Raw genomic sequence first — 26,104 nt, 5'->3', positions numbered from 1 at the left:
CTCTCAACATTTTGGTGTAAAGATCTTCAGAATAAATACAATTACAGTTGTTGGTGAGACTCTTCCTAGTTTTATTCCATTTCTTCTGAGTGCCACCTGAAAAAGTTGAACTTTGCCAACTTCCTTTTGAAATATATACATACATTACTTAAGTGTTCTAATTTTTTCTATGAAAATAATGTAATTATACTTTAAATTATTCTTCAGGTGCTGGGGAACAAATGAACACATGGGAATCTGGTGGATCATCCGAGGACCAATGCTGTTTTCCATTGCAGTAAGAATTATTTCATCTGTTCCTTAAATCATGCACAAGTGTGATTGTCTTTTGTGACCCTTTCTCCATGTATAATCCAATTCTTGGATTAGAAAAGATGAGATGGAAAAAATTGTAAATGAAGTTTCTTACTGTGGCTGCATGGGCATAGCTTCCTTTCTGTCTATTTACAAACAACAAAGATTTCAACCTCTCAAAACACTGCTGTTTATCTGTGCAGTGAATTCTGCACAGCTCCATCTATATCAAAGATAGAGCCATTTGCTTCTCATATTTTTACACTCATTTTCTCAGTGAGCAGGTTACTTAAGAGAGTGCTACCATGTGGTGAGCACCACTAGAAAGCTCCAAATTCTCTGTAGAGGAAGATCTTACGATAACAAGGATGCAGAGAAGTAGCCACAGAAGTACTGATGGTCATGGGGAGAAAGCATTCACCTAATGAAAAAAAATGAAGCATAGCATGACAAGATTGAGTTATGAATTTTTTTTCTTAAACAAATGCAAAAAAGTGTACACCTGAAATGCAGTGATAATGAAGAGATGGAAATAGCATGATCAAAAGAATTCATGACGACATGATTATGAACACAGAATTTTGATAGGTGGGAATATGGTGTGTATCCAGAATACCTTATATTCTCACACAGTCAGCAAGGCATAAAAGGATTAGAGGAATAAGTGATTTGGTTAGCTAGACAGATAGCAAATGTTGTAGAGAAGAGATGTACTTTACTCATGCAAATGTGTACAGGGAGTAAAAGGACTGCTCAAAGTGTAATATTGAGCAACCGATGCATTCAGTGCATCAGTTGGAAAGTAGGGTATTGGTTTCTGTTACACTGGAGAAAAGATGTGGAAATTAAAACTTTAGAGAAAAAATAATGGACTTTGTTTTGCTGCTGCTGAGTTGGAGAGAACCTTGTGAGAGAGAAAGTGGGCATAGTTGGGACTGAGTTGTGAAACAGAGAAACTTAATAGCCATCAAAAAAAGTAAATAATTAGAAGGACAATGGAGGAGACTCTATTAAAAAAAAAAAAAAAAAAAAAAGGGCAGTAGAGAGAAGAGCCAGAAAAGAAAGCAAAAAGGCCTGAGAGGTGAGAGGAGGCAAAAGCCAAAGGAGAGCATTAAGAAAGACTGCAACTGTCCAAAAACTGAGGGAAAGGTTAAGATGGACGAAGTCCAGACCTGAGGGGATCTGAACCATTTTCTTCCTGGATAGTCTAATTGAGAAAGAAGACTCAATCACCAGTTTACTTTTTGAGGGCCTGAGCAGAAAATACACAGCTAGTGGAATGCGATCAGCAGAAACAAATAATAGCATTTCTGTTATATCAAAGACATCAAGTGTTCTGCTTTTGTTGTAAGAATATTAAGTTCACTGATGTTAGCATGCTCAACCCAGAGCAAGTCCCCTGAATAATAGGAAATTAAACAGACCTAAGAGGCAGGAATCCATTCCGAAGTAATTTGAAGACTACCACTTGGATGGAGACAATCAGTAATTTAAAAATACCTTTTAATTAAGCTCTTTCTGCACAATTTCCTTTTAGCCAATGACCCAATAGGGCATAATCTTTGCTGGTGTAAATCAGTGCAAAGAACTGAGGATGTGAACCACTGTTTTTAGCAAGAGAAGTAACGTCAAGATTGCATGTTACATCAAGAATATATCATGTTGGAGGAAGTGATTATTCCTCTCTGTTCAGCACTTGTGAGAGCCCATCTGGAATACTATATCCATTTTTAAGACTAACATACTAGAGACAGTCCAGTGGAGGCCATCAAGACTATTGGGGCCTGGAGCACATGATGCACAAGAAGAGACTGAGAGAACTGGGTTTGTTCAGACTTAAGAAGAGAAGGCTAAGAGAGGATCCAGCATCCTGGCTTCAGTAGCAATAACAATGGGGGCATATAGGGCCAGGAGGGTACAGCAAAAGGATGGTAGAAAATAGACAAGAGCTGTAACATACAAAGTTCAGACTAGATATAAAGAAATTTCTAAAGATAATGTTCTAACCTTAATTCAGATGTTCATGTCACTACTTGGAGAGCTCCTGTCATCATCACCCAAAACCAGGGGAAAATAATTTTTCTTGGGTTTTTTCCTTCATTTTTCATTGTAATTAGTGCCATTTTTGTCCTTTGGTATTTTGGAACAAATAAGATATAGTTTCCTACTACAGACCAATACACAGAAATATCAAGGTGGACATAAAGTGACAGAAGGGATAAAGTTTTGTTCAAAAATCCCGCTAACTAAAGTTGGCAAAAAGAGAGGTCACTTTGGATTTATATGTAAATAGATAGATACACATATATGTTATTCCTCTAACATAATTTTTAATCCCTGCTTTTTCATATTACATTTTGGGATCTTCTATCTTGGTGCTATTTCATGTATTCAGATAGCCCCAGCAGTTTAATTTATTCTGAACATGTAGCCTCTGATTGTTACCAGTGCTTATAGTCATTAAGTATTAGAAAATACAGAAAAAAGTGTAAAAAATACAGCATTATCAGTTAGACTTTAAGGACATTATATGGAAGCTGGTGTAACGTCTAGAGCACAAGTGTTATGAGGAGCAGCTGAGGGAACTGGGGTTGTTTAGCCTGGAGAAAAGGAGGCTGAGGGGAGACCTCATCGCTCTCTACAACTACCTGAAAGGAGGTTGTAGCGAGGTGGGGGTCGGTCTCTTCTCCCAAGTAACAAGTGATAGGATGAGAGGAAACAGCCTCAAGTTACACCAGGGGAGGTTTAGATTGGCTATTAGGAAAAAATTTTTCACCGAAAGAGTTGTCAAGCCTTGGAACAGGCTGCCCAGGGAAGAGGTGGAGTCACCATCCCTGGGGGTATTGAAAAGATGCTTAGGGACATGGATTAGTGGTGGACTTCGCAGTGCTAGGTTAACAGTTGGTCTTGATGATCTTAAAGGTCTTTTCCAACCTAAACAATTCTATGATTCTATAATTCTATGACATCTTTCTACAGAAGAACAAGCAGCAGCTAGAGGACAGTTGAAGCTGTTTCACCTCCTAGCAATGTGTATAGAGGACCAGGCTCAACTTCTTTCTGGGATGACTTTCTTAAACCTATTTGCCTGTCAGTTGAGTCTTGTAGTATTGAGTCCCTGAAGTGGTGAAGGAACTCACGTATCTTCACCCATTGCTTCCTACCTGTGTATTTTAATACCAATGTTCATTTTAGAAGGAGCCATAAACCTTCCAAATAAGTGCCTCTAAGATATCCTGTTGCTCTTAGGTTGCAGGACATTCTGTCTGTGATAGTTCCTCAGAATCACACTGAGTGACCCTTACTTGGAAATTACTTCTAAGGCAAACAGGAAATATATGTGCAGACCTGATATCACAGAATCCCGTTTGCCAGATGATGGCCAGCAGTGGAGCTGAAAGTGGGGAGATTCCTTCTGTGGCTTAATCAGCATCGGCATCACTCCACCACTGACACCATGGGAGAGGCAGGGAAGGAATTAATGAGAATTAAAATTGGAAGGTTAAGCAAAAGTGATGATACCAGATTGCAGGAGAATGGAACATCAGATGTGACTAGAAATGGGGAAGAAGAAGGAGCAAAGTGTGGTGAAGAGGAATTAAGAGGATGCTCAGCAAGATAAATTGGACAGAGGGACAGACACAGTATGGAGGCAAGAGAAATACATAGTGGGCAGAAATGAAGGGGTTAGAAACCCAGAGCCAGATCATGTAGTGACCAGACAGGATGTTCTCAATATCCTATTCTTGAATATAATTCAGCATACTTATCTAAAATCCACTGGCAAAATGTGTGTCAGCACTACCTAATGATGGTTGTGCATGGATTATAACAGCCGGGTACTGCAGCTGGACCTTGTCCTCATAGGGCATAAGTTGGTGTACAGGCCACAAGTTCCTAACATTTTTCTTGTGAAACATCAGAAATGCAAAGTTCATATTTCCTTTTTTTTTATCTTATTGTACTGTGTTCCACAGTCCTGTTTTGTTTAAAATAAAATGAAAAGAATCACAGGGAAAGCACCATGCTAGCTTGTATGTTGCTATTTCCTGAGCAGCTCTGTTCATGTATAGTCAGCCTGGAAAAGAATGATGGCATCATGTTTTTATATATATTATGGCCATCCAGAAATTTCAGAGTCCTTCAAAAAGTAAGTCATTATCTGAGTTTGGTGGTGGAGAACTGGAAGAGACTATGATGGATGTAGCTCTTAACACTGATCTTAAAAACTCCATGTCCTATTTTGGTTTCTTTGTCCCACATTAGGTAAGAAATAAAGTATTAGAGTTCTTGCACATAGCTAGTGTTTTAGAATTTATATTGAAATTACTGTTTCTAGCTGTAATCCCAACTTGTTACTAAATAGTTTTACATTTTAATGTGGGGTAGGAGCTAATTTTCATAATATCGGTACTTATGATAGGATCACCCTGCTAAGACCTTCAAAAGCACTGACACAGGGACCATGGCATAGCTGTTGTAATGACCAATTCCATGTATGGGTTGGATGAGCAGACAGTGAGGTGGATTGAAAACTGGCTGAATGGCCATGCCCAGAAGGTGGCATGAAGTCTAATTGGAGGCCAGTAACTAGCAGCGTACCCAGTACTGGGTCCAATCCTATTTAACATCTTCATTGATGATCTGGACAATAGGGCAGAGTGTACCTTCAGCAAGTTTGCAGATGACACGAAACGGGAAGGAGTGGCTGAGATGCCAGAGTGTTGTGCTGCCACCCAGAGGGACTGGCAGGCTGGAGAAGTGAGCTGACTGGAGAAATGAGCTGACAGGAACCTCATGAAGTTCAACATGGAGCAGTGCAAAGTCCTGCAGCTGAGGAGGTACAGGTATATGCTGGGTTCTGCCCAGCTGGAAAGTGGCTTTGCAGAAAAGAATCTGGGGGTCCTGGAGGACACCAAGTTGACCATGAGCCAACAATGTGCCCTTGTGGGGCAAAGAAGGTGAATGGTATCCTGGGCTGCCTTAGGCAAAGCATTGCCAGCAGGTCAAGGGAGGTGATCCTTACCTTCTGCTCAGCACTGATGAGCACACCTAGAGTGCTGTGTCCAGTTCTGGGCTCCCCAGTACACAAGAGACATGGACATACTGGGGAGAGACCAGCAAAGGGCCACAAGGATGACTAAGAGACTGGAGCATCTCTGCTGTGAAGAAAGGCTGAGAGAGCTGGGACTGTTCAGCCTGGAGAAGAGAAGGCTCAGGGGGATCTCGTCAATGTATATAGGTATCTGAAGGGAGGGTGCAAAGAGGATGGAGCCTGTCTCTTTTCAGTGCTGCCCAGTGACAGGACCAGAGGCAATGGGCACAAACTGAAACAGGGGGTTTCCTCTGAATATCAGGAAACACTTTTTCACTGTGAGGGTGACTGAGCGCTGGCACAGGTTGCCTGGAGAGATTGTGGAGTCTCCATCCTTGGAGATATTCAAAAGCCATCTGAACATGGCCCTGGGAAACCTGCTCTAGGTGGCCCTGCTTGAACAGGAAGGTTGGACAAGGTGACCTCCAGACGTCCTTGCCAACCTTAACCATTCTGTGATTTTGTGATTTTGCTTCCATGTTCTAGTGACAATTCTGTCTTTTCTATGAAACATCAAGAGTAAAAATATTTCAATCTTATGGCAGTTATTTTCAATGAAGTTTTAGTGTTTTCTGTGAAAAGCAGAAGTTCATAATGGAAAATCATCTTTAGAATAAACCAAATTTTCCAGACAAAAGTAAGTTTGGATGGAAAATGCTCACTAGCTCTACTTTTGAAGAACTTTACAGTGTTGACTATGATGAATTCTTTGTATTTGTAAAAACAAAAAATTATAGTAAAAGAAGTAGTCAAATTCTAAAATTTAGGAAAGACCAGAAGTAGAGTCATCCATTTAAAGGTAACTTACCCCCTCTTGTACATATGCACATCTATATCTCCCCGAACTTGTCCAAAGAGATGCCCACAAGATGAACTATTGCTGCAGAATAAAACAGGAGAGCACAGTCTGCAAGACATGCACTTTAGTAACAGAGATGTGTGAATGACAAGACGGCACTTCATGGGGAAAAAGGATGATCCTGAGCTTAAGGTAGTTCAATGCTGCCTCAGAAAATTGTTTTCCAACTCTGTCTCTGTCCCCAAGTTCATACACAGTGCTAGGCAAAATATCACAACTGGTTTTTGCTTTCTGAATGTCCAGAAAGCCGATGGGGTAAGGGTTGAGCACTTCCAGTTGCAGCTAAAATAACAAGTATGATACTCTCAGTAACATAATGTTGATGCTAATCGCTCTGCAAAATCAAACCAAAGCACCTCTAACAGGTGAGATCTTACACTTTGGACCTCCATCTATTGATGCTTTAGTTGTCTTTTTTTTTTTAAGGGAATATCCTCTTATCACCCTGTGATGTTTTAAAGATACATCTGTGCACATTTGGTGATAACAGTATGTGTTCGATTCTTTACACAGAACAAGAACTAAGGTTCCAGCAGTAATACCTACAATCGAAAGAAGAAAAGAAAAGTAGTCCTGAATAATTGTCTATCCCCAAAATAAGGAAGCAGGGTTCTGTGTTAAAATTAAAATGTAATTTTGTACTGGAAGATCATGTATCATAATGTATACATAAATCAGGCTGAAAAAGACAATGCTGTTTCTCAACTTTGCAACCTTAATAACTCTTTTGCATAGGGCTTTTGGCTTGTGGGAGCGAAACAGTTAAAGCCTCATAGGCATTTGCATGCTTCATTAGAAAAGAAATATTTGCAGATGGGTCTTGGCCAAGTCAGCACAATTTAATTAACAAAGGAGTGAATTATTCGTAAAAGAATGCTCAGGGCTTCCTTGTCTGGCTGTCTAGAGCCTCTTTATCTGAAGAATTGCAATCACTGCTGTTTTTTACCACATCCTGTTTACCTGTCATGGTTTGGTGAAGAGTTGTATGACCTAAAGGTATATAAACTCTGTTAACTGCCTCATTTGGAGAGACTTGATACCAGCAGAGTCTGTCACTGCTGCTCTGTGGTCTCTGTTGCAGCTGTGGTAATAACCTGCTTCTGTTCCAACCTGATCACAACTGCATTCCGGTTATTCAGTGACAGGTTTTACAAGTGTTTAATATCAATTTTGCATTTGTTTAATAGCTATATGAGTAGTGTCATAGTATTTATTGTAAATAACCCATATGTATTTTCTTTCAAGGTTAACTTTGGCATCTTCTTAAAAATTCTCAGGATGCTGATTTCCAAACTAAAAGCTCAGCAAATGAGCTTTCATGACTACAAATACAGGTATGTAATAAATAAGAAAGAAGTCCTAGCCCTTTTTTTTTTTTTTCACAACATCAGAAGGCTGCCAGTTTGCCCTTGCAGATTATACATTTACCTACCACCACCAGGTGTAACAGATATTCAGAGTATGGTATAGGAAAGCCATCTGGGGAAACAGGCTCCACAAACATTTTCTTATATGAGAGGTAAAGGCAGGTCAGCGCCTGTGTGCTGAGTATTATAGGCATTTTCTCAAGGACTTTGCAATGCAGTAAGATCTCTTCTCTCAGGTATCCGCACTGTACACCTGTGGCCTCTACTGCTGTGACATGTTTTTTCCTTGAGCGTGACTAAAGGTCCTCAAAAGAAAAGGAGGTGTAGAAGATGTGTGGGACATTCCTAGGTGACATTAGCATTTCTGATCTACCTTTTTTCACAGACGCTCAGGAATGTCCCTGGTTTCCTGTAAGCCCAAATGAGATCGTCCTTAGCCTGCACTCTTGCAGGTCCTGGTGGTGGGCTCTCTTGGCCAGAGTCTCAATGGTACACCATGTCTTACATATAGTCCTGGAGTTGGCCTTCGCACAAACATCTTCCCACTTTGTGGGAACAGCAAGGGCAGGCTGCTCTGCAAGGAGCTAAGGGTGCAGTGAAAACTGCACTTAAATCAATGAAAACCTGAGGATTTGTTAACTGCTTTCCACATCCCAGTTCTTTCCAGTTCTTAGCATTTTTAATCAAAGCATCGTGAATCCCTGTCTGCTACTACAGTCCTGCCTTACTAAGATGAATTATTTTATTGTCTAACAGGACTGGGCAGGAGGAGGAGGGGGATGGAAATTCCACTATTAACTTCCTATTAAATTCCAGTATTAAATCCCTAACAAGAAGCATATTTCCATTTTCCTTCAACATTCAAGGTCCAAAAGGTCTCAGCTATATTCTCTGGATATATACAGGAAGATTATTGTGATGACAGCCACAGACAGCAGTGTCTGTATTTAACATTGCCTAATGTTTTGCATTATATTCTCTTTTCTACTGCTTATAATTTTGCTAAACTTTCAAAGATTCAAGCTATTCCTTACATTGCAAGTCTTCCTCAGAACTCACTTTCTTTTGAGATCTCTTCTTTCATCCATGCAAACATGTACCCAGACTTGTTAAAGAAGATTGTCTTCCATAAAAATTATTCTGGTTGCATTTTTTAAAAAGTAGATGACTGCCAACAGTACAGCAGAAACTTTCTATGCAGCAACATAAAGTTTTCAGCAGTGATAGGAAGGTCTAAGAACCTTGTTAACAGATCACTCATATTTAGCTGTGTAAATATTTTTTCTGTTACCTAGCAGCGTAATTTTGATGATAGTGGCCTTCCTGTTCAATTTCTTGTCCTTAACTTTTCACCTTAAACCCAAAGCCAAGATTTCCTCCTGTACAGACTTTTCTGATAGTGTGCTCCAAAATTCGTATCTGGGAATTTGTCCTCAAAATCACAAAATTACTAATACCATTCCAGAGTCAGAATACTGAGGGAATATTTCTGGAATCATTTCTTTGTAGCTGAATTTTTTATTTTTGCACCAAGGATGTTGAAAAAATACTATAATCAAACATTTTCTTTTAAAGATTGGCAAGATCTACACTTGTGCTGATTCCATTGTTGGGGATCCATGAATTTGTATTTACCTTCATCACTGATGAACAGGTGGAAGGACTTTCAAGACATATAAGACTTTTCATTCAGCTGACAATGAGCTCATTTCATGTAAGTACTGTTTTGCAAGTACTGTTTTTAAGGGTCATAGATCCACATATATATGTTGCTCACCTATAGATACCACAGATATACAGTATTCTTATTTAATATTATGCTCCAACCCATAATGTCATTATTACAGTGACAAGATAAAAAATTCACAAACTGCATATTCAAAATATGGTAGTCCCAAAGACCAAAAAAGGAGTCTGACATCTTCAGAAACAGTGTGTCCTGTGTTCTCTGGTAATGGGTGACAGTTCATCACAGACCCCTGTTCTGAAAACAGGATTAAAGTGGTGTATTTAAAATCCATGTTTCACCTAAGTTAATTCCTAAAAAGCACTGGGTGTTTTTTTTTAACAAGATTTTCAGGTGATCTGTTGACTTTGCAGTCACACTGAGGAGACAGTTGGTTCTGGACTCATCTTTTTCAGTTCACAGTACCTGTCCAGCATATTTCAAACACACCACAATGACCTTGCTGTTGTGCCACTGTACAAACAAAAAACAATCAAGGCTCTTTGCACCAGGAGATACAAGGATCAGCTTTGCTTTAGCTTGGGTAGTTGGGACAGTCAGTTCATGACTGACACATCACTGACACAGCGGGCCAGTGGGGCAGTCCTTACCTTTTAGGACTTTTTCCAAAAGGAGTTGAATGTAGACTACATGGCATTTGGGGCAGTTTGATGAAAGGAGATGCAGATCTGAATACTGTGAGAACAACAAGCAGAGTTAAAACATTTGCTGTGAGGAGAAGCATGTGAAGGATAAGCAGGAACCGCTTTGTGTGTGGTTCCAGCCTAGAGGACACACTCTGGGTACGCCTACCAGACTAATGCCCTCAAGCAAGTGTGTTGAAGACACATCTTGTACAAGAACTTTATCAGGGCCATGACTCACCTGAGTTGTGTGCTGTTCAGCAGTTGTAACAGAGGTACTTCCATGCAAGCCTAGAGAAAAACTCAAAGACATTTTTTATGCCAAAACCACACCTACATACTTCAGGCACCTGTATACTTCAGGCCTCCATAGTCGACAAATAGGCATCAAAGATGTCATCTGAGATGCCTTTTTGAGGACCTCCATTTGGGGCTTCTGTCCCTTTCATGGGTTTAAGTATAAATTCAACAAAGCACTTAATGCATCAGAAGTGAAACATAGAAACCCACCATGAATTCAGTGAACAGGCACCAGTAAAAAAGTCCACTTTTGCACACTAGACCCCTGATTAGTGCACTCCTCTGGGAAATGGAGACAACACAGGCCTCAGCTAGGAGATGGTTTAACCCGTTCCAGGGAAGTGCCCAATAAGGCTTGCACAGCACCGTTTCCTCCTGCCCAAAGCTGTGTAAGCCAGCAACCACAGATGCAAAATGAACTGAGAGGAAGGAGGATGAAAGAGAATCTGAATCTGTGGCTTAGTGGTTAGAGCAGCTGGCTGGGAAAGGGATGCTTTGAGGCCTCAGCACCTGCCCCTGAGTGTTGATACTATTTACATTAAATAACTATAGATTTAAAAAGGTAAGAGAAAATTAAAATAATCAGAGAAGCAAGGAGTAGAATATCTCAGCACTTGCCTTACTCATCCTTTACTTCCACTCATGGCTTCATGAGACATGGCAGTAATCAATATTAACCTGCCTTGATTCAAGAGAAGGTGCAGATGTGCTTCCACCCAGAGAGGCTGCTAGCTGGGTGACTACTCTAGAGCATGGCTGTGCCTGTAGTGAGGCACTAGGTATTTCTTGTACTTCCAGGTTATTGAGCAAAATATGGGATATATCACAACAGCCAGCTTCTCCTCCTTTGAAGAAAAGCGCATTGACTCACTAACTATAGCTGGATCCTTAATACAGGTGTCTAAGTCCATGCAAGGAATAACTGAAGCATTTTCTGCTTTGTCATTTTTTTCTTGGTTCCTTTGCATCCCAGCTTCCAGTTACTGCACTATTGTGAGTCCCAGTCTAGGTACCCAGTGCCCCGTCTTCCACCCCATTCAGTATATTCAGGAGCTTAGCACTTAACCTGACGCTTGAGAAAAATTGCACTTGTGTAGGCCTGAGTATTCAACCTTGGGTCACAGCGTTTAACTCCCCACTGAACATAGTTTCTTAATCCTTAAATGCTTATATTTGCCATGTTCCTAGTGGTTAAAGGACTTCAGGTATTTTCTCCCAGCAATAAAAAGATCACCTCTACATTTTCCTCCCATGGTTCCAGAGATTTAAGTCCGGGAAAGTCAACACCTGTAAACCTGTGTCTCCCATATCTCTATAGGGAGCTGTTTTTCCTCCTCGTAATCACTTCGGCTTGACCAACAGGAGAACTCTTCCCATTTTGGGTACAAATAACTATAAAAGGAGACTCCATGAAGTTCAAGTCCTTATGGGATGCCATTCATAAATTCCAACTAAGATTTTAAGAGAGTCTCTTTTTAATGAAGTTGCCATATACCTAGTTCTCTCAGAAGGCACGCAAAGGACATCAGGTAGCAATTTAACTTTCCTGAGTAAAGAGCTTTCTTGCAGTCTTCTGAAAGAATTAAGCAATTCAGGAAGTAGCAACAATTATTCAGGCAAAAGAATAACAAATGAGGTTCATTCCTGCAATACTCCATTTGAAACATCTGTGTATCAAGCTTTTCTACCCCCAAAAATCATAACTATGAGAATGTCTGTCCTCATCCAAAGTTTGGGCTTCATTTCCCTAAAGGATGTGTTCATTCACCATATCTGCAAAGTGACACTATGGCCTCCTATATGTACACTCACAAAAAGCACTGTACTCATGAACTAATTTCTAGAGCCAAAAGAAAATTTGTCAGAGCACTCACATGGGTGGAACAGATAGATGGACTAACATCTTTAGGTGGAAAAGAAGTTTCTCACCTATACAGTCAGCAGAGTGTTTTAGAAATGTTTATGCACTTGACTCCCCTTCAGTCACCCTGCCTTAGGTGTAAGTAGGCAGAAACTTGAGGTAGCGACAGAATGAGAGTGTAGCTCTGGCAGCTCTGCACCCTTCTATCTTGGCTGCAAGCATGAAGGTGTGAAGGAGCCACACTCCATTACAATGGGCAATCCTAAATAGTCCAAATTCCACAGCAAGCTGTTACTGAAACTAAATGGTGATTCTCAGATAGCCACTTATGCACAAGTATACGTGTTTCACTGTAACTATTTACCCTCCAGTTTACAAAGGCTAAGAACTGGCCACGCCAGTCATTCTGCAGGCACAAAGCACTGCTGTCTGCTTCAGTCTGTGTTCTGCAGAGTTGCTGAGCGATGACTTTTTCAGGTAGTACTCCCATTAAACTACCTGCTTAGCAAAGTTGTCCTTTACTCTTGTCTTCCTGCCTTGACCTTCTTGGTGAGACAGGACAGCAGTTTCCAGGTCTCCCTTCTTTAATGAGGTACCCAGCAATATCTCTGGCTAGAAGTCCTTACTACTCACTAACTCACTACTTTGACATACATCTGCCCTCTTTTACAGGCTAAGACATGAAGTCATCAAAGCATTATTGCACTTTTCCCACAATTTATGGTGATCCTTGTTTTTAACCTGTATATATGCACCAGTGCTCTGGCGTACGTATGCATCAGTGCTTTGACACTCTAATGAAAAATTTCCACTACAGCTTGAGGAGAAAAATATCCAGGCAGGCAGAAGGGAGTTCATGAAGAGCCACCACCTTAAGGGGGCCTGCTGACATGGTGTTGAAGTACATGTTCCTCAGTTAGACATATCCTTACTTGGAGAGGTTGCAGTGACTAGATGTTATTTTAAGAAACACAGAATCATTTTAAGTGAAAATTTTATTTACTGGCTTGTACAAAGAAATCTGATATAGAAGATAGCTTACTCATCCCTGCTAGAAAACACAAATTTCATTCCTTTTAGAGGAACATGCACGCGCTCAGCTACATGGCACGCTTTAGAAACAAAACTTCTTTTAGAAATACCCAAAGATATTAGACAATGTTTACTGCAGATTCTCTTTTTTAGCTACACTATTATTTGTGAAGGGATTAGCAAAAAAGCACATAAACTGTACACAATTACATTTGTTTAGTCTGTAAATCTTCTCAGTAGTTTTAAAAAGCAGTTAAACTGTTTTGTTAAAGAAAAACAATTACCTCTGGGATCTCATCTGGAGGTTTTAACTCGAACGTTTTCAAGGAGCACAAAATTAAATTCTAAATAAGAGTTCTGCTGTAGATACGATGCTTCTTTGCTTTAGAAAGTGGAGCAATCTAAACATCTTGGCTTACTGGTGCATGCAAACTGTTGGCCACAGGAAAAAATACTGGTTTCTCATGGATAAAACCCAGTTATCTAATGAGTAATTTATCATGTTGCCATTGTCAATAGAACTGAAGAACAATTGTGAGGCTTACACGTGCATCTACCTTTTCCTATTGGTTATTATGCTAATGACCATTTCTTCTGAATTTCTGATTCTTCTTTTTCCCTCACACTGTGATAGTTTTAAAAATGTATGCCTTAGAAGTCATGGCATACAGGAAAGATTTCTAAGTATGAAGTTTCATGTATTGCAAAAAAAAAAAGAATATGAGGAAGTATTAAAGAAATCAGGATATAAAATGAACATCAAATGAATAATTAACTGAATTTTCCACCTTCTGGTATGATTTTACAGTGTTTCTGCCTGTCACTGCATGTTCTAATCTTGCAGCAGCAGTGAATTAAATTCACATAGGGACTTACAAACTTACTTTCAACACAGAGGTGCCACTAGTATTCACAAAGCCCTCTCCTAATCTGGTGAGTTTCTACATTTCTGGCAGTGGGTATCATCAGGCTTAGCAGACACAGGACTTAGCAGCACCACATAGTTTAGATCCGATTTCTGCTTGTGGTGCCTGTGAGGCCAAAGTTAGAGCTCATGCTCAGAACACAAAAAACCCACCCAGTAGAGGCATTTTCATGGACTTTCTACCCAAAAAAGAGAACTATCTCCAGGTGCAGAAGTAGTTCTGCATAAAAAGCTGCTTTTTAAGCTATTAAATTTGTATTTATCCGTCAGAACCTCTCTCCATGGTTTCTGAGCCTTCTATAACTACTATTCTAAAATTTATATCCCCGTAGTAAAATGTCATATAGTATAAACTCTAATGACCACAATGTTTTGTGGGGGGTTTTTTGCGTATTTCTGTGAAATAATTCAGATGCAGAGGATTATATAAAAACATTGATAAATGACATGTCAAAATTACCTATGTCTTGCTGCTGTAACCCAGGTGAAACATGAAATATAGTAGAAATAAAATACATGGAAAAAGCAATTGTGATTGCTATTTCTCGTGCCCCCATTTCCACTGGTGTGGCAGATAAACTGTTCTTTTTCATACTTACTGCACATATACTTAAGGAATTAATGGCTCCAAACCTTTCAGGATTGTTAGAAAATTAACAGTAGGCTCAAAATGCTATTGGTTAATGCTAGATATAATAAAAAATATTGAAGCTGCTATGTATGTGAATTTCTTTTTAAGCTTTTTTCTGAGAAAAACAAACATTTCTGGAAAAGTACGAGTGTGAAAACAATTGAATGATGTCAGCTGTATTATATATGGTTATGACAAATTTTACTTGTGATATGAACATTACCTTGGGACTGTTAGTCATCAGTATTTATTCTCTTCATCAGAACTTGTGTCATAGATGTGTTTAGACATACCAAAAGAAGTGCATTTCCTGAAGCAATGGTAATAAATCTGCATATCTGTGCCAGACAGTTAGGCTGAGACGCATGCATGTAAGCTTTTTTGATCTGAGATCAAATACAGACAGAGTGGAGGAAAATGGAAAGAGTAATTTTGGGTTTGGTTTAAAACAAGTTTTATCTCTAGGATTTATTTTTTTTTAAAGGTGTTTATTTAAACCAATTTCAAAGGAAAAATGGCAATTCAAAATAGCCACAACACTTAATACAGCTGAGCCTTAAACTAGCACTAATCACTTAATATATCACTAATTTTTAAAAAGCACCCAAATGAGATCCCTCTCAGTAGTCTCATTCGCAAATTCAAACAAGCACATGGATAATATGAGACCCCAAGCTGCTTTTTTTTTGTTTTGCCATGTTTAGAAATAGCAGCAGTCACAGCATAGCAGCAGTAGTTTGAAAAAAAATATTATGTGGTAGCAAAATGAAGATAACATGGAAGGTCAAACTGGGTTGTATAGTCTTTGTTCTTTAGCATCTGCACCAAATGTGCCCTACATTTGCTAAGGCACCATATGAAAACAAGTTAATCGGTACTTCAATAATAAGTAAATACAAGCAATTAGTTTCCTTTTTGAAAATTAAGAAGCATTGTTTATACTTCTAGCTTTAACGCTAATGTCATCTTTAAACTAAGACTTCAGGTATTTCCTGTACACTCTAACATTTTCCTCTTACTGTCTTTTTCTTACAGGGTTTTTTTGTAGCAGTTTTATATTGCTTTGCTAATGGAGAGGTAAGAGACAATGCTATGAGAAAAGTTTTTAGTTGATTAGTAAAGTATATTAATGACACCAAGAAGAATGAACACACTGACTAGCTCTGCTTATTCGAGAGCATGTGTGCATTCTTTTGAACTGGTATAATTGTTTTGTACTAGAGAACAGCAAGACCTCTCACAGGTTTGGGATTCAAATGCAAAGTATTTCCACTGAAGCCTGAGTGGCTATAGCACTGTGGAGATATGGATACCCTAGGGTGTCTGAAATACCAGCAGAGGCTTGCAGTCAGCCACCTAAACCCCACTCCTTTAATCAGCTGGAATTGCAGGCTTCATGTTTGACCAGGCTAAACCCTCTCTTAGTTTACCCCTAAAGTCCATGTGAAGTGACCAAATTTGGGGTGCTTTAATAATTTCATGCATGCTCTGCTCAGGACATCCCTAACCTTGATGTGAGGGGATTCCTTGTCTGAAAGTTGTCTTCTGCCATGCCTCAAGGGACAGCTGGGGGTTCAATTTGCTCCATGCCAGGATTTAGGCAGATCAGTGATGGCTCTTATGCAAGGAGATGACAGCAGAGAAAGCTATCCTCCTGCCCAATGTAGGGTGAAGACTGAATTCAGACCAGGTTGTTCAGGGCTTTGTCCAGCTGAGCTTCAACCCCCCCAAGGACAGAGGTTCCACCACCTCTCTGGTCCTCTGTTCCAGTGCTTCTCTGTACTTAGGACGAAACATCTTTTCCACATATTCTGTTAGAACTTCCTCTATTTATTTCAATTTACGATCACTGTCTCTTGTGTCCCTACCAAACACCTCTGTAGAGTCCCTGGCTCCATCTCCTCCATGATCTCCTCATAGGCAGTATCTAGGCCTTCAGCGTGAACAAGCCCCATTCCCTTAGCCTCTCCTCATAGGGCAAGTGCTCCAGCCCTGATCTCTGTTGCTAAGGTCAAGCTTATCAACACAGTTCTTGTACTGGGGGCCCAAAATTAGATGCAGTATTCACAGGTAGTCTAACAGTTACTGAGTAAAGGAGAACAATCACTTCTCTTGATTTACTTGCTCTGCTCCTGCCCATACAACCCAGTGCCTTCATCACCATCACAGCTGCATGCTGCCTTTGCCTTATCACACTGACTTGCTACAAGCTACCTCAAAAAATGCTATGTAGGCTGTGGAATTGATCTTACTTAATATTAAATGTTTTCTAAGTTGAATCTCACTGTCTGTACTTCCTTTATATTTGGTCCGGGTGCAGACCTCCACTACTTGCAATAAACAGACACGTATCCAGCATCAGTAGCACTTAAGAGCCTGGCACAGCCAGCTGGCATGGTAAACACTACACTGACACAGGCACATGAATTTGGACACCTTCTTAAAGGCACCAGTGAAACAAACGAGACGGGCTTTATGCAAAAGGTAGGCCACATGTTCCTAATATTTAACAAGGAAACTTGGAGCAATTTTTGGAAGTACTTAAATAAAAAAAGAGAGATGGCACTTGTATGCAATACAGGAGTACTTGTCTAACATTTGTGAATGGCACAGAATTGCTAGCATCTCTCATCAGCAGTTAAAAGTTTCTCTTTTGGCCTTCTACCTCCTGGTCCAGCTGAGCTCTCAGGCCAAAGGGCCTGCTGGTTAGAACAAGGGCACGTCCCACTCCTCTGCACAGAACTGGAGCCTGCCCTCCAGTGTCTGCAGCGCTGGCTCGGGTGATGCAGGCAGCGCGACACTCAGTGCTGAGGATTTAAGGCACGCTGCCAGATAAAAAGCTTTAAGAAAACAAACCAGATATCCAAGCACAACACTCCAGCAAAGCTGCGTGCGTGGTCCTCATTTCCACAGCTCTTGAGCTTTCCTCCTCCTCACTTCATCAGACTGTAAACATGAAAGTCACTTGAGCTTTCACACACACACGCATTAGGATCACAGTGTATCAGAGATTTAGGGGCTAGGAAAAACTTTCCTAAATTAGAGTGAAGAGGGTGGACTCTTAAGATTGACTTAGCAAACAAGTCTGTTTCTACCCTACAAGGACCCCACCAGGTGCGAGGTACACCCCGAAGGGGCAGGAAGCTCAGCACTTCCACAGTCCCTCTCATTTTACAACTAGCATTTGGGTTAGCGGACTGCAGGGTGGTCACAAGACATCACCATGGACAGACTGTTTTCTTCTCCCCTCAGGTGAAAGCAGAGCTCCAGAAGCAGTGGTCCCGCTTCCTGCTGGCAGATCCCTTTGGCTGTAAACTCTGCTTTCTTGGGGAAAACATAAAATACCTCAGGAAATGTTCACAGAAACGAAAAAAACAGCACCTCGGCAGCAAACACCACTTGTGCCTGGAGGCAAGTGAGCCCTGGGTCACGCAGCTCCAGCAGAGGACAGATCTCAGCCCAGAGCCAGGCTGTGCTCTTCCGTCTCATCCACGGGCAAGCATGTCAGACAGCAGTGAAGGAGAAGTCACCACTGGAGAGACAACTGAGGAAGTTTTCGAAGAAAGCGAGATTTAGAAAGCTGTCCACTAGGACAGCACCTTCCAATAGCCACAGTATTTTGAAAGATCTTCTCTCACCTCCAGACTGTACAGATCTCTGGGATGTGCAATGCAAGGAGGAAGCAGTTAATATCCCAATTGTCCCAGTTTTCTTAATCTGAGAAAAATGTTGATGTGGATGTTGCTAACCTGTGTGGCTGGGGTAGAAGAGGTTTGCTGGATCAAAAAATGCTTTGAGTTGACCAGTCTGGAAGATAACTGATGCTGAAAGAGATGTACACAGGGGAGCAGGATGTACTCTGGAAATGAGTTGACTCTGGACACACGCATTGTGTCCCAGCAGCTTCATCCATGCTTGACTGCCATTCTACTCACATAACAGAGAAGTTGTTTGTTTTTCTTTTTCATAAAGAAATTTCATAAATAGAATTATGTGTGTAGAAGACTTCACTCCACAGACTGAAATCATCCCCCATCTCAAAAAAGCAGTTTCAGGCCAAACCAGACACATTTTGTTTAAGCAAAATGAAAGGATTTATATATATTAAAAAAAAAACTTGGGAAGAAACAAGTTTTTGCTTGCATTTTTGAGCATCTTCACTTAAAGTTTAGTGCTGGAAATGTCATTATGAAATGAAAGACCAAGATGTTTTCTTTTGAAAGTGCCCAAATGAAATGTTTTGATACAATTTTTGTTTGCTCATTTTGTTTTCACTATTTTTTTGACACAAGCCACACATTTTGATACATCTGCAGGTTTGCCCTACCTGTGGCTCAAATGACAAAATAGATCAGTGGTAAATGCTGCTTCCACCTTTCTCCCAGGGGACCCAAAATGGATAATGACATGGGATTGTAACAGCACCAAAAGAATATTGTGAACTCCTTCTTCCAGCATTTAACAAGAACCATGATGAAATTTTGTCACATACAGCTCACCCAGAGACCTATGAAATTCAGTTAAGTTTGTTAATATTCTATAAACCAGTTTCTAAACTTGCGAACACGAGCCAATTGGCATACTGAAAGGAAAAAAGAAAAAGGCAAAAGAAAGATTAGTGGGCAATATTTATCTACAGTATAAACATATACCCCAGGCACACCCATGTGTAACTATCTAGCCTGCAGCTAGTTACATAGCATTTGTTATGAATTTTTCTGTACTTTACTGGCAAGCACTCTATTTTAACCTAAATGCCTGCAAATGTAACAAAACATCCTGGGAAACTGACTCTAGATGGCCCTGCTTGAGCAGGGGGGTTGGACTAGGTGACGTCTGGAGGTCCCTTTCAGCCTCAACTAGTCTGTGATTCTGTGAAAACACTGTATGTCAAAAAAATAAGTTTCAGGTCTGCTCGTGGGCTCTATTTATGCATCTTCTCTCCACTAGGTGCCAACGCTGTGGCTGCCCTTCTGCCTTTCCCTGCTTCTACATCTCCCCATGGGGTGGCTTTGTCCTTAGACCAGTTTTACAACTGCAAATGGCACTTTTTTGAGATAGGTTACCTATATCTTCAATGTGTTGTTTGAGCAGACTAAGTTCATGCAGCTTATATAACTTACCAATGCTTTTTAAAATTATTTATTAGTCTACAAATGTTTAGACATGTAAACTTTACCAGTTATGACATACTGTTCTCTTGCAAAGAACAGATAAATTCATTGACTAGCACTAGGTCAAGAACACATTCGAGCTATCACATTTCTGGTACTTTTCAAAAAGTATTTCTTTTACAGTTCTATCAGTGTTAAGAACTTAACTTATTTAATCAATACAAGGCTGTATATTTTGGTAAAATATTAATAAAATGTAAATATTTGATCCATTTTAAAATATATCTGCAGTTTTAAAAGGCTTTTTACCAGAATGTGCCCTCTGCTTATATAACATTTTACCGCAGTGGATTTCTCCACCACCCATTACAAGCACCAGACAACTACATATCTGTTGACCATGTCTTCTCCAATTTAAAAAAGACTGATTTCTTATAGAACTGTTGTTTAAGATATTAAAAAGCTTGAAGTGGTTTAGAATGTGTTTTACTTGGGTGTTAAAAATGTGAAAATTGTAAGATTTTACTGTATCTCAGTAAAATAGTTTACTTTTTAATTGCATTTTAAAGTATTTCAAATGATCAGGAAACCACTTCTCTGTGCTCTCAACAGCAGTCCCTGATAGGTGCATATTCTCCTCTCTATTATGTGTATGGTCTTTTTGCCTCTTTCAGTTTATAAAAATCAACTTTTTTTACATAAGCAGACCCTGGAGGCCTGATAAAAACAATCATCACATGGATTCCTTCAGAAAGCATGTTTGTAAGTAGACAAATCAGCAAGTTCCATCATAAAAATATAGCATTATTTATTATATCACTAAAGTACAGAAGTTGTTAAATCTGGATGGCCACACACAGGATGTATCTTTACAGAAATATTACAAGCTCCTCAGTTCCAAATATTAAGCAGTCTAGAAGACAGCAGCAGACTCAACAATGCAAACATGTTAGTAGAGTCAGCAAAAATAGCTGTGAAAAGAGTCAGTGAAAATAGCTGACTCTCCTCCTAGGAAGGTGAAGGTCTGCAGCGAGGTATCCTCCAGGGATTTTCCTTCCACCCTTTGCGGAGCCCCAGGGCCACAGGAGGGACACTGCAGCCAGACAGGCTGATAAGAAAAGCTGTAGCAGGTCCCTGGGATGTGAGACAGAAGCCAGACGACTTGCTAAAAGTGCACAGACTGGAGAGATGGAAACAGTTGGGAGAAAGGACAAGAAATATGATCTTGCTCTGATAAAACAAGGTGGAGGAGACAGATTGACCCAAACTGGTGTTTGTTTGCAAGTGATATGTCGTGTAAATTACTTATCCAATTTGCACATAGATCAATTATCAGTCAATAAAAACTTTAACATTAGCCCAGGGTTTTATGCTTGTGTAGAGCTAGTAAAAGGATTTTTCTCTTTATCAATCATTTGTTCACCTTTAGTCCCCAGATTTCCACTGCCTTTGCTTTATGAGAAAGACTGGCATGAGCTAAAGGCTTCTTCCCTCTCAATGAGAGAGCCCATTCTCCCGTGGTCTTGGCGAGTTTGGTCTCTGCTGAGTCAGTCCGTTAAGCAAGACAAGGTGCTCAGGACATCAGAGACAACCCATGCTAAAACTTGACTCCCACAGCTTTGAAGTTGTCTTTGCCAAAGATTTTGCTTTCCATCAAAACTTGTATGACAAAGAATTAAATTTCAAGCCCAAAATAGCTTGTGGGGTTCAACAGAGCTTTCCCATTAGATGCAGTGTGATAGCTGATCTGATTTGTATGAATAAGGTTTACGCAATCTTAATAATCTGCTGTGAGACATGCTATAAATTTTTATGTTTTGCTACACATAAAGCACAACCTTCCAGACACAATGGCTCCTTCTATGGCCAGAGATGTCAACTATATGCTAATTATAAATGTGTACTTACATTCTTTGTTTAAATATATTGCTTCCACATACCAGGGTCTGTGCCTCAAAGGCCCAAATAGTAAAGCACAAACACTCCAGTCTGGAGAGTTCTCTGTCAGTTATGCCTTGGAATCAATAATACTGGTTTGTATTTTTTAAAATATGGAATAAATCTGGTAGATTGAGATGTGTGCCAGTTCTGTCATGTTTGATGTGCTCACTTCCCAAGGCATCAAATAGAAGTAAAGCAAGGCAAAGAGTCACACATGTGCCACCTCATTGGATCCTATGAAAAAGACAAGTTTGGGAAGGTTGGATGCTTGGGAGACACTCCAGCGCTAATGTTCTGTTTTGTTCCAGTGCAAACATGAATTAATATAACAACCACTTTTTTTTTTTAAAGAGAGAAAAGGCAACTTTAATAAAATAGATAAACAGAGTATCCTATGACAACTTGGTCTTAAACTACAGTCATCTTTCCTCTAGGATGTTGAGGTTGGGATGGGAGGAGGTCTATCTTAGCTAGTCACCAAACTATGGCATAGAAATGGTGTCCCTACACCTCCAGCCTCAAGTACGGGAGATGAAAAAGGTGATACTGAACCTCTGGGTCTATTTGGACGTCCCATACACCTGTGCCTGATATCAGAACTGGAGGAGGAGAAGTCATACCAGCAGGCATGTATCTTCTTCGGCAGTCTTGATCTTTGTGAGTGCTCAGTCTTCAGTGGAGATTGAAGACAACATTGAGCGTGTGGGACAGGAGCAGGATGAGAAATGCCAAACCATGACATACCTTCTCCGGAGGCTGTAGGCTACAACTTTCTGGGCATAATCCCTTCACCGCAGGCTGATGTCAGCTTCTTCACCTGCATGGTAGAGCAAACCACTTCCACTTGACTACATCTGTGTTTTGCATCCTGTTGTCTCTTGGTCCACTCCTCTGATATCTGTCTAGCACCAGTATCTGATGTTGCTGGCAGTCCCCGTTGCAACAGTCAAAGCTTCTCTACTGGCACTTCCACAACAGCCTGAGGGCAGAAGCTGTATTTAGGGACTTGTGGTGTCCTCAGTTCAGCTGAGGACCAGCTGTCCCCATCTTTGGGTCTCCCACAGCACTTCTTACTTTCCTAGCTACCCCAGCATTCCCATCTGTCATTGCTATATTGGCTTATTATTTGGCCAGGGTACCAGGTTGTTAGGCAGGCTGCATACATGCCTCAACTTTGTAGGAACTGTCCTTCCTTTCAGGATACAGCTTCTTCCTTTCATTTGCTTCAGGAATTTTCTTACTTTTTCCCATCAGTCTCAGCTCCCAGTAAGAGGAACCCTGTGATCTGTAAAATTCTTCCTGACATTAGTACTTTTTTTTTTTTTAAGCAAGAATATTTTACTGACATCATCTTTTTGCAGCTTTCATAGCAACTACAATTATGGATTTTTGATTATGTCTTTTCAGCCTGCCATTCCAAATCTCATAAACCATCTGCTGTGCTAAATGTCATGTTGTGTTTAGGTATCTTTGCAGTCATTCCTGGAGCCACACAGAACTACAGGGAGAAGCAGCTACTTGTGAACTGTGTCATTGATATTAGCTCCAGGAAATGAAATTGGAGTTGCCACATAACCAGGCCTCAAAGGCTTGAAGGCTCAGTTTCCCTGTGTATCATGTTCATCACATTGTAATGATTATTTTCTCCCATCACAGCCAAATTCTCACTGCTCTCCCTGTTTGCTGTTCAGCTTGTTTCTTTGCCTTCTCTGGAGTCAGCTCTGATTTTAAGCCCAGCAGCATCTCTGCAGACACTGCTAAGCAGCTGTCCTGGGCTGTCACCCTCTCCCAGAGGCTGCCCTCTTCCACGCATGTATCTGAGTCCCTCTGGGGCTTACTGAGAGTCCTGTCTACCCAGCATGCCGTGTCTGTCTACCCAGATGCCAAAATCCTGGTTGATTTTACCATGTTCCACATGGGTCCTTTCCTTACAGTGTCACCATTTCCCTGCCTGGAGAACCATATGATTGCCAGGAAATGGCACGATTTGCAGGGAGTTTGGGCCTGCTTGAATGTGGAGAGCTGACTCCACGTGATGTATGCCCCTAACCACAGACACCACATGGGCCACATCAACAGCAGAGGTGACGAGGCTGACCAAGTGCTCCTGGCTTCCTCTCCTCCTTTGTGTTTAAGGGCTGGTGCTTAGGTCTGGCTCTGTGTAATGCTTTGGGATTGCAGTCTGCCCTACTGCAGAGTCCTCTCTTCAGGCAGTGAGGCTTAGCAAAGAGGGTGCTAAACACCACCCAGCAGAACTCAAGAAAGCAACAAAAAAAAATTGCGCTAGGACTAATTCTTCAGCTTTTTCCTGCCTCCTTTGTCTCACAATGCCATCTTCGACAGGTAGCCAGAGTTTAGGGGTGAGAGGAGGCAAATGGCATTTCCACTTAAAGCTGCCAGTATGTAGTTTAAGCACATTCACATTTGAATTTCATGGACAAAATGAACAGAGGACTGGGACTCAGGATGTTTAAATTTTACACAAGATGACTTCTACCTTGCTGGGTAGCTTTGGGAAAGTCGTGTCAGCTCCATGTACTTCAGTTTTCCCTTTGTGAAACAAAGATGACAGTAATGACTGCTTGTTCAAAGTGAGGGAGTAATGGGGTCATCATTAATATTATTTATTACTTAAATCCAAACTGTCAAAGATTCAGACGAGAAATATAAAAGTCCAAAGACAGGCTAAAATATAATACATTGTTTTTTTTAATTTTTTTTTTCTCTAAATCTTGCTCTTTCCAGACCAATCTCCTTCTTTAGGTGGTTTGATGCATTTGTATTATCATTCTTCCAGTAGCATCCTTAAAGACAGGAAAGGGGAGATGGGTTGGTAATGACTCAGGGTTACAGCCATGGGGAGCGGTAAGGCAGCAGGAAAGGCATAGCACAAGTCTTTTTATTTGTACCTTATAAGGAATAAATAATGTACCTAAAGCCTTAAGCTTTGAGGATTTGGGGAGATGATAGACAAAAATCTGAGAGGTGTCTCCGCAGATCTATTGGCAGCTGCATGCTCTGAACACTGCAAAGCAGGACCCTTAGCTCTGATCCCCAGAACAGCTGTATAGGATGGGAAGGAGCACCGCGGAGTTGTGTAGCTTAAACGATTGTCCCCCATTTTCAGACATTTGAGTATCACTGAACTCAAAATTCCACAACAGAAAAAAGTCACAAAGAGTAACTGCCTTAATTCTCTTCTTACTCAAGACATTAAGTTGCATTGTAGTTGCTTAGAAACTCACAGTCAGAGATGTTGCTTCCCATCTCCCCCTCTCTACAGCCCGAGGGTAAACTTGTGCACTGGAACGGCACTCTGTGCTTTGAAGCCCAGTTGGGTGAACGCACCTCCTGAGCCATGCTGTGAGTTAAGAACTGCTCAGGCACATGCCTGTGCCTAGTGCCAGAATTCTGTTGGCTTGCTCCAAGACACCTAGGTCAATGTTCGGAAGCAGTGCATGAACCTGCAGAGGTGTGCAGACTCCTGATGAATCTGGAGAGCACTAGGTGTATCAAGGATGGGATCCACCCAAGGGTACTGAGGGAGCTGGTGGAAGTGCTCACCAAACCATTTTCAATCATTTATCATCAGTCCTGGCTAACTGGGGAGGTCCCAGCCGACTGGAGGTTAGCAAATGTGACATCCATCTACAAGAAGGGCTGGAAAGAGGATCTGGAGAACTACAGGCCGGTCAGTCTGACCTCAGTGCCGGGGAAGGTTATGGAGCAGATCATCTTGAGTGTCATCACACAGCACATACAGGACAACCAGGTCATCAGGCCCAGTCAGCATGGGTTTATGAAAGGCAGGTCCTGCTTGACCAACCTGATCTCCTTCTATGACAAGGTGACCCGCTTAGTGGATGAGGAAAAGGCTGTGAATGTTGTTTACCTGGACTTTAGTAAAGCCTTTCACACCGTTTCCCACAGCATTCTCCTGGAGAAACTGACTGCTCATGGCTTGGGTGGGCATACTCTTCGCTGGGTAAAAAGCTGGCTAGATGACCAGGCCAAAAGAGTTGTGGTGAATGGAGTTCAATCCAGTTGGCAACTGGTCACAAGTGGTGCTCCCCATGGCTCTTCTGGGGCCAGTTCTGTTTAATATCTTCATCAATGATCTGGATGAGGGGATCGAGTGCACCCTCAGTCAGTTTGCAGACGACACCAAGTTGGGCGGCAGTGTTGATCTGCTCGAGGGTAGGAAGGCTCTGCAGAGGGACCTGGACAGGCTGGATCGATGGGCCGAGGCCAACTGTATGAGATTCAACAAGGCCAAGTGCCGGGTCCTGCACTTTGGCCACAACAACCCCATGCA

At 41.0% G+C, this 26,104-nt stretch overlaps 1 protein-coding gene across 1 annotated transcript in view; it reads left to right on the top strand.

Annotated features, from left to right (window-relative positions):
* GLP2R (glucagon-like peptide 2 receptor) overlaps nt 1-18,310 on the top strand; it is a 44,898-nt gene extending 26,588 nt beyond the window's left edge. The window contains exons 9-13 of the mRNA XM_009325688.1: nt 208-277; nt 7,494-7,582; nt 9,191-9,329; nt 15,770-15,811; nt 17,987-18,310. Of these exons, the coding sequence (XP_009323963.1) occupies nt 208-277; nt 7,494-7,582; nt 9,191-9,329; nt 15,770-15,811; nt 17,987-18,310 (664 nt within the window). The remainder of the gene's footprint in view (nt 1-207; nt 278-7,493; nt 7,583-9,190; nt 9,330-15,769; nt 15,812-17,986) is intronic.
* The last annotated feature ends 7,794 nt before the right edge of the window (nt 18,311-26,104 follow it).

Source organism: Pygoscelis adeliae, unplaced genomic scaffold, assembly GCF_000699105.1.
Source record: "Pygoscelis adeliae isolate BGI_AS28 unplaced genomic scaffold, ASM69910v1 Scaffold81, whole genome shotgun sequence".
Taxonomy (NCBI): domain Eukaryota; kingdom Metazoa; phylum Chordata; class Aves; order Sphenisciformes; family Spheniscidae; genus Pygoscelis; species Pygoscelis adeliae.
This window is presented reverse-complemented; position numbering and strand designations above follow the sequence as displayed.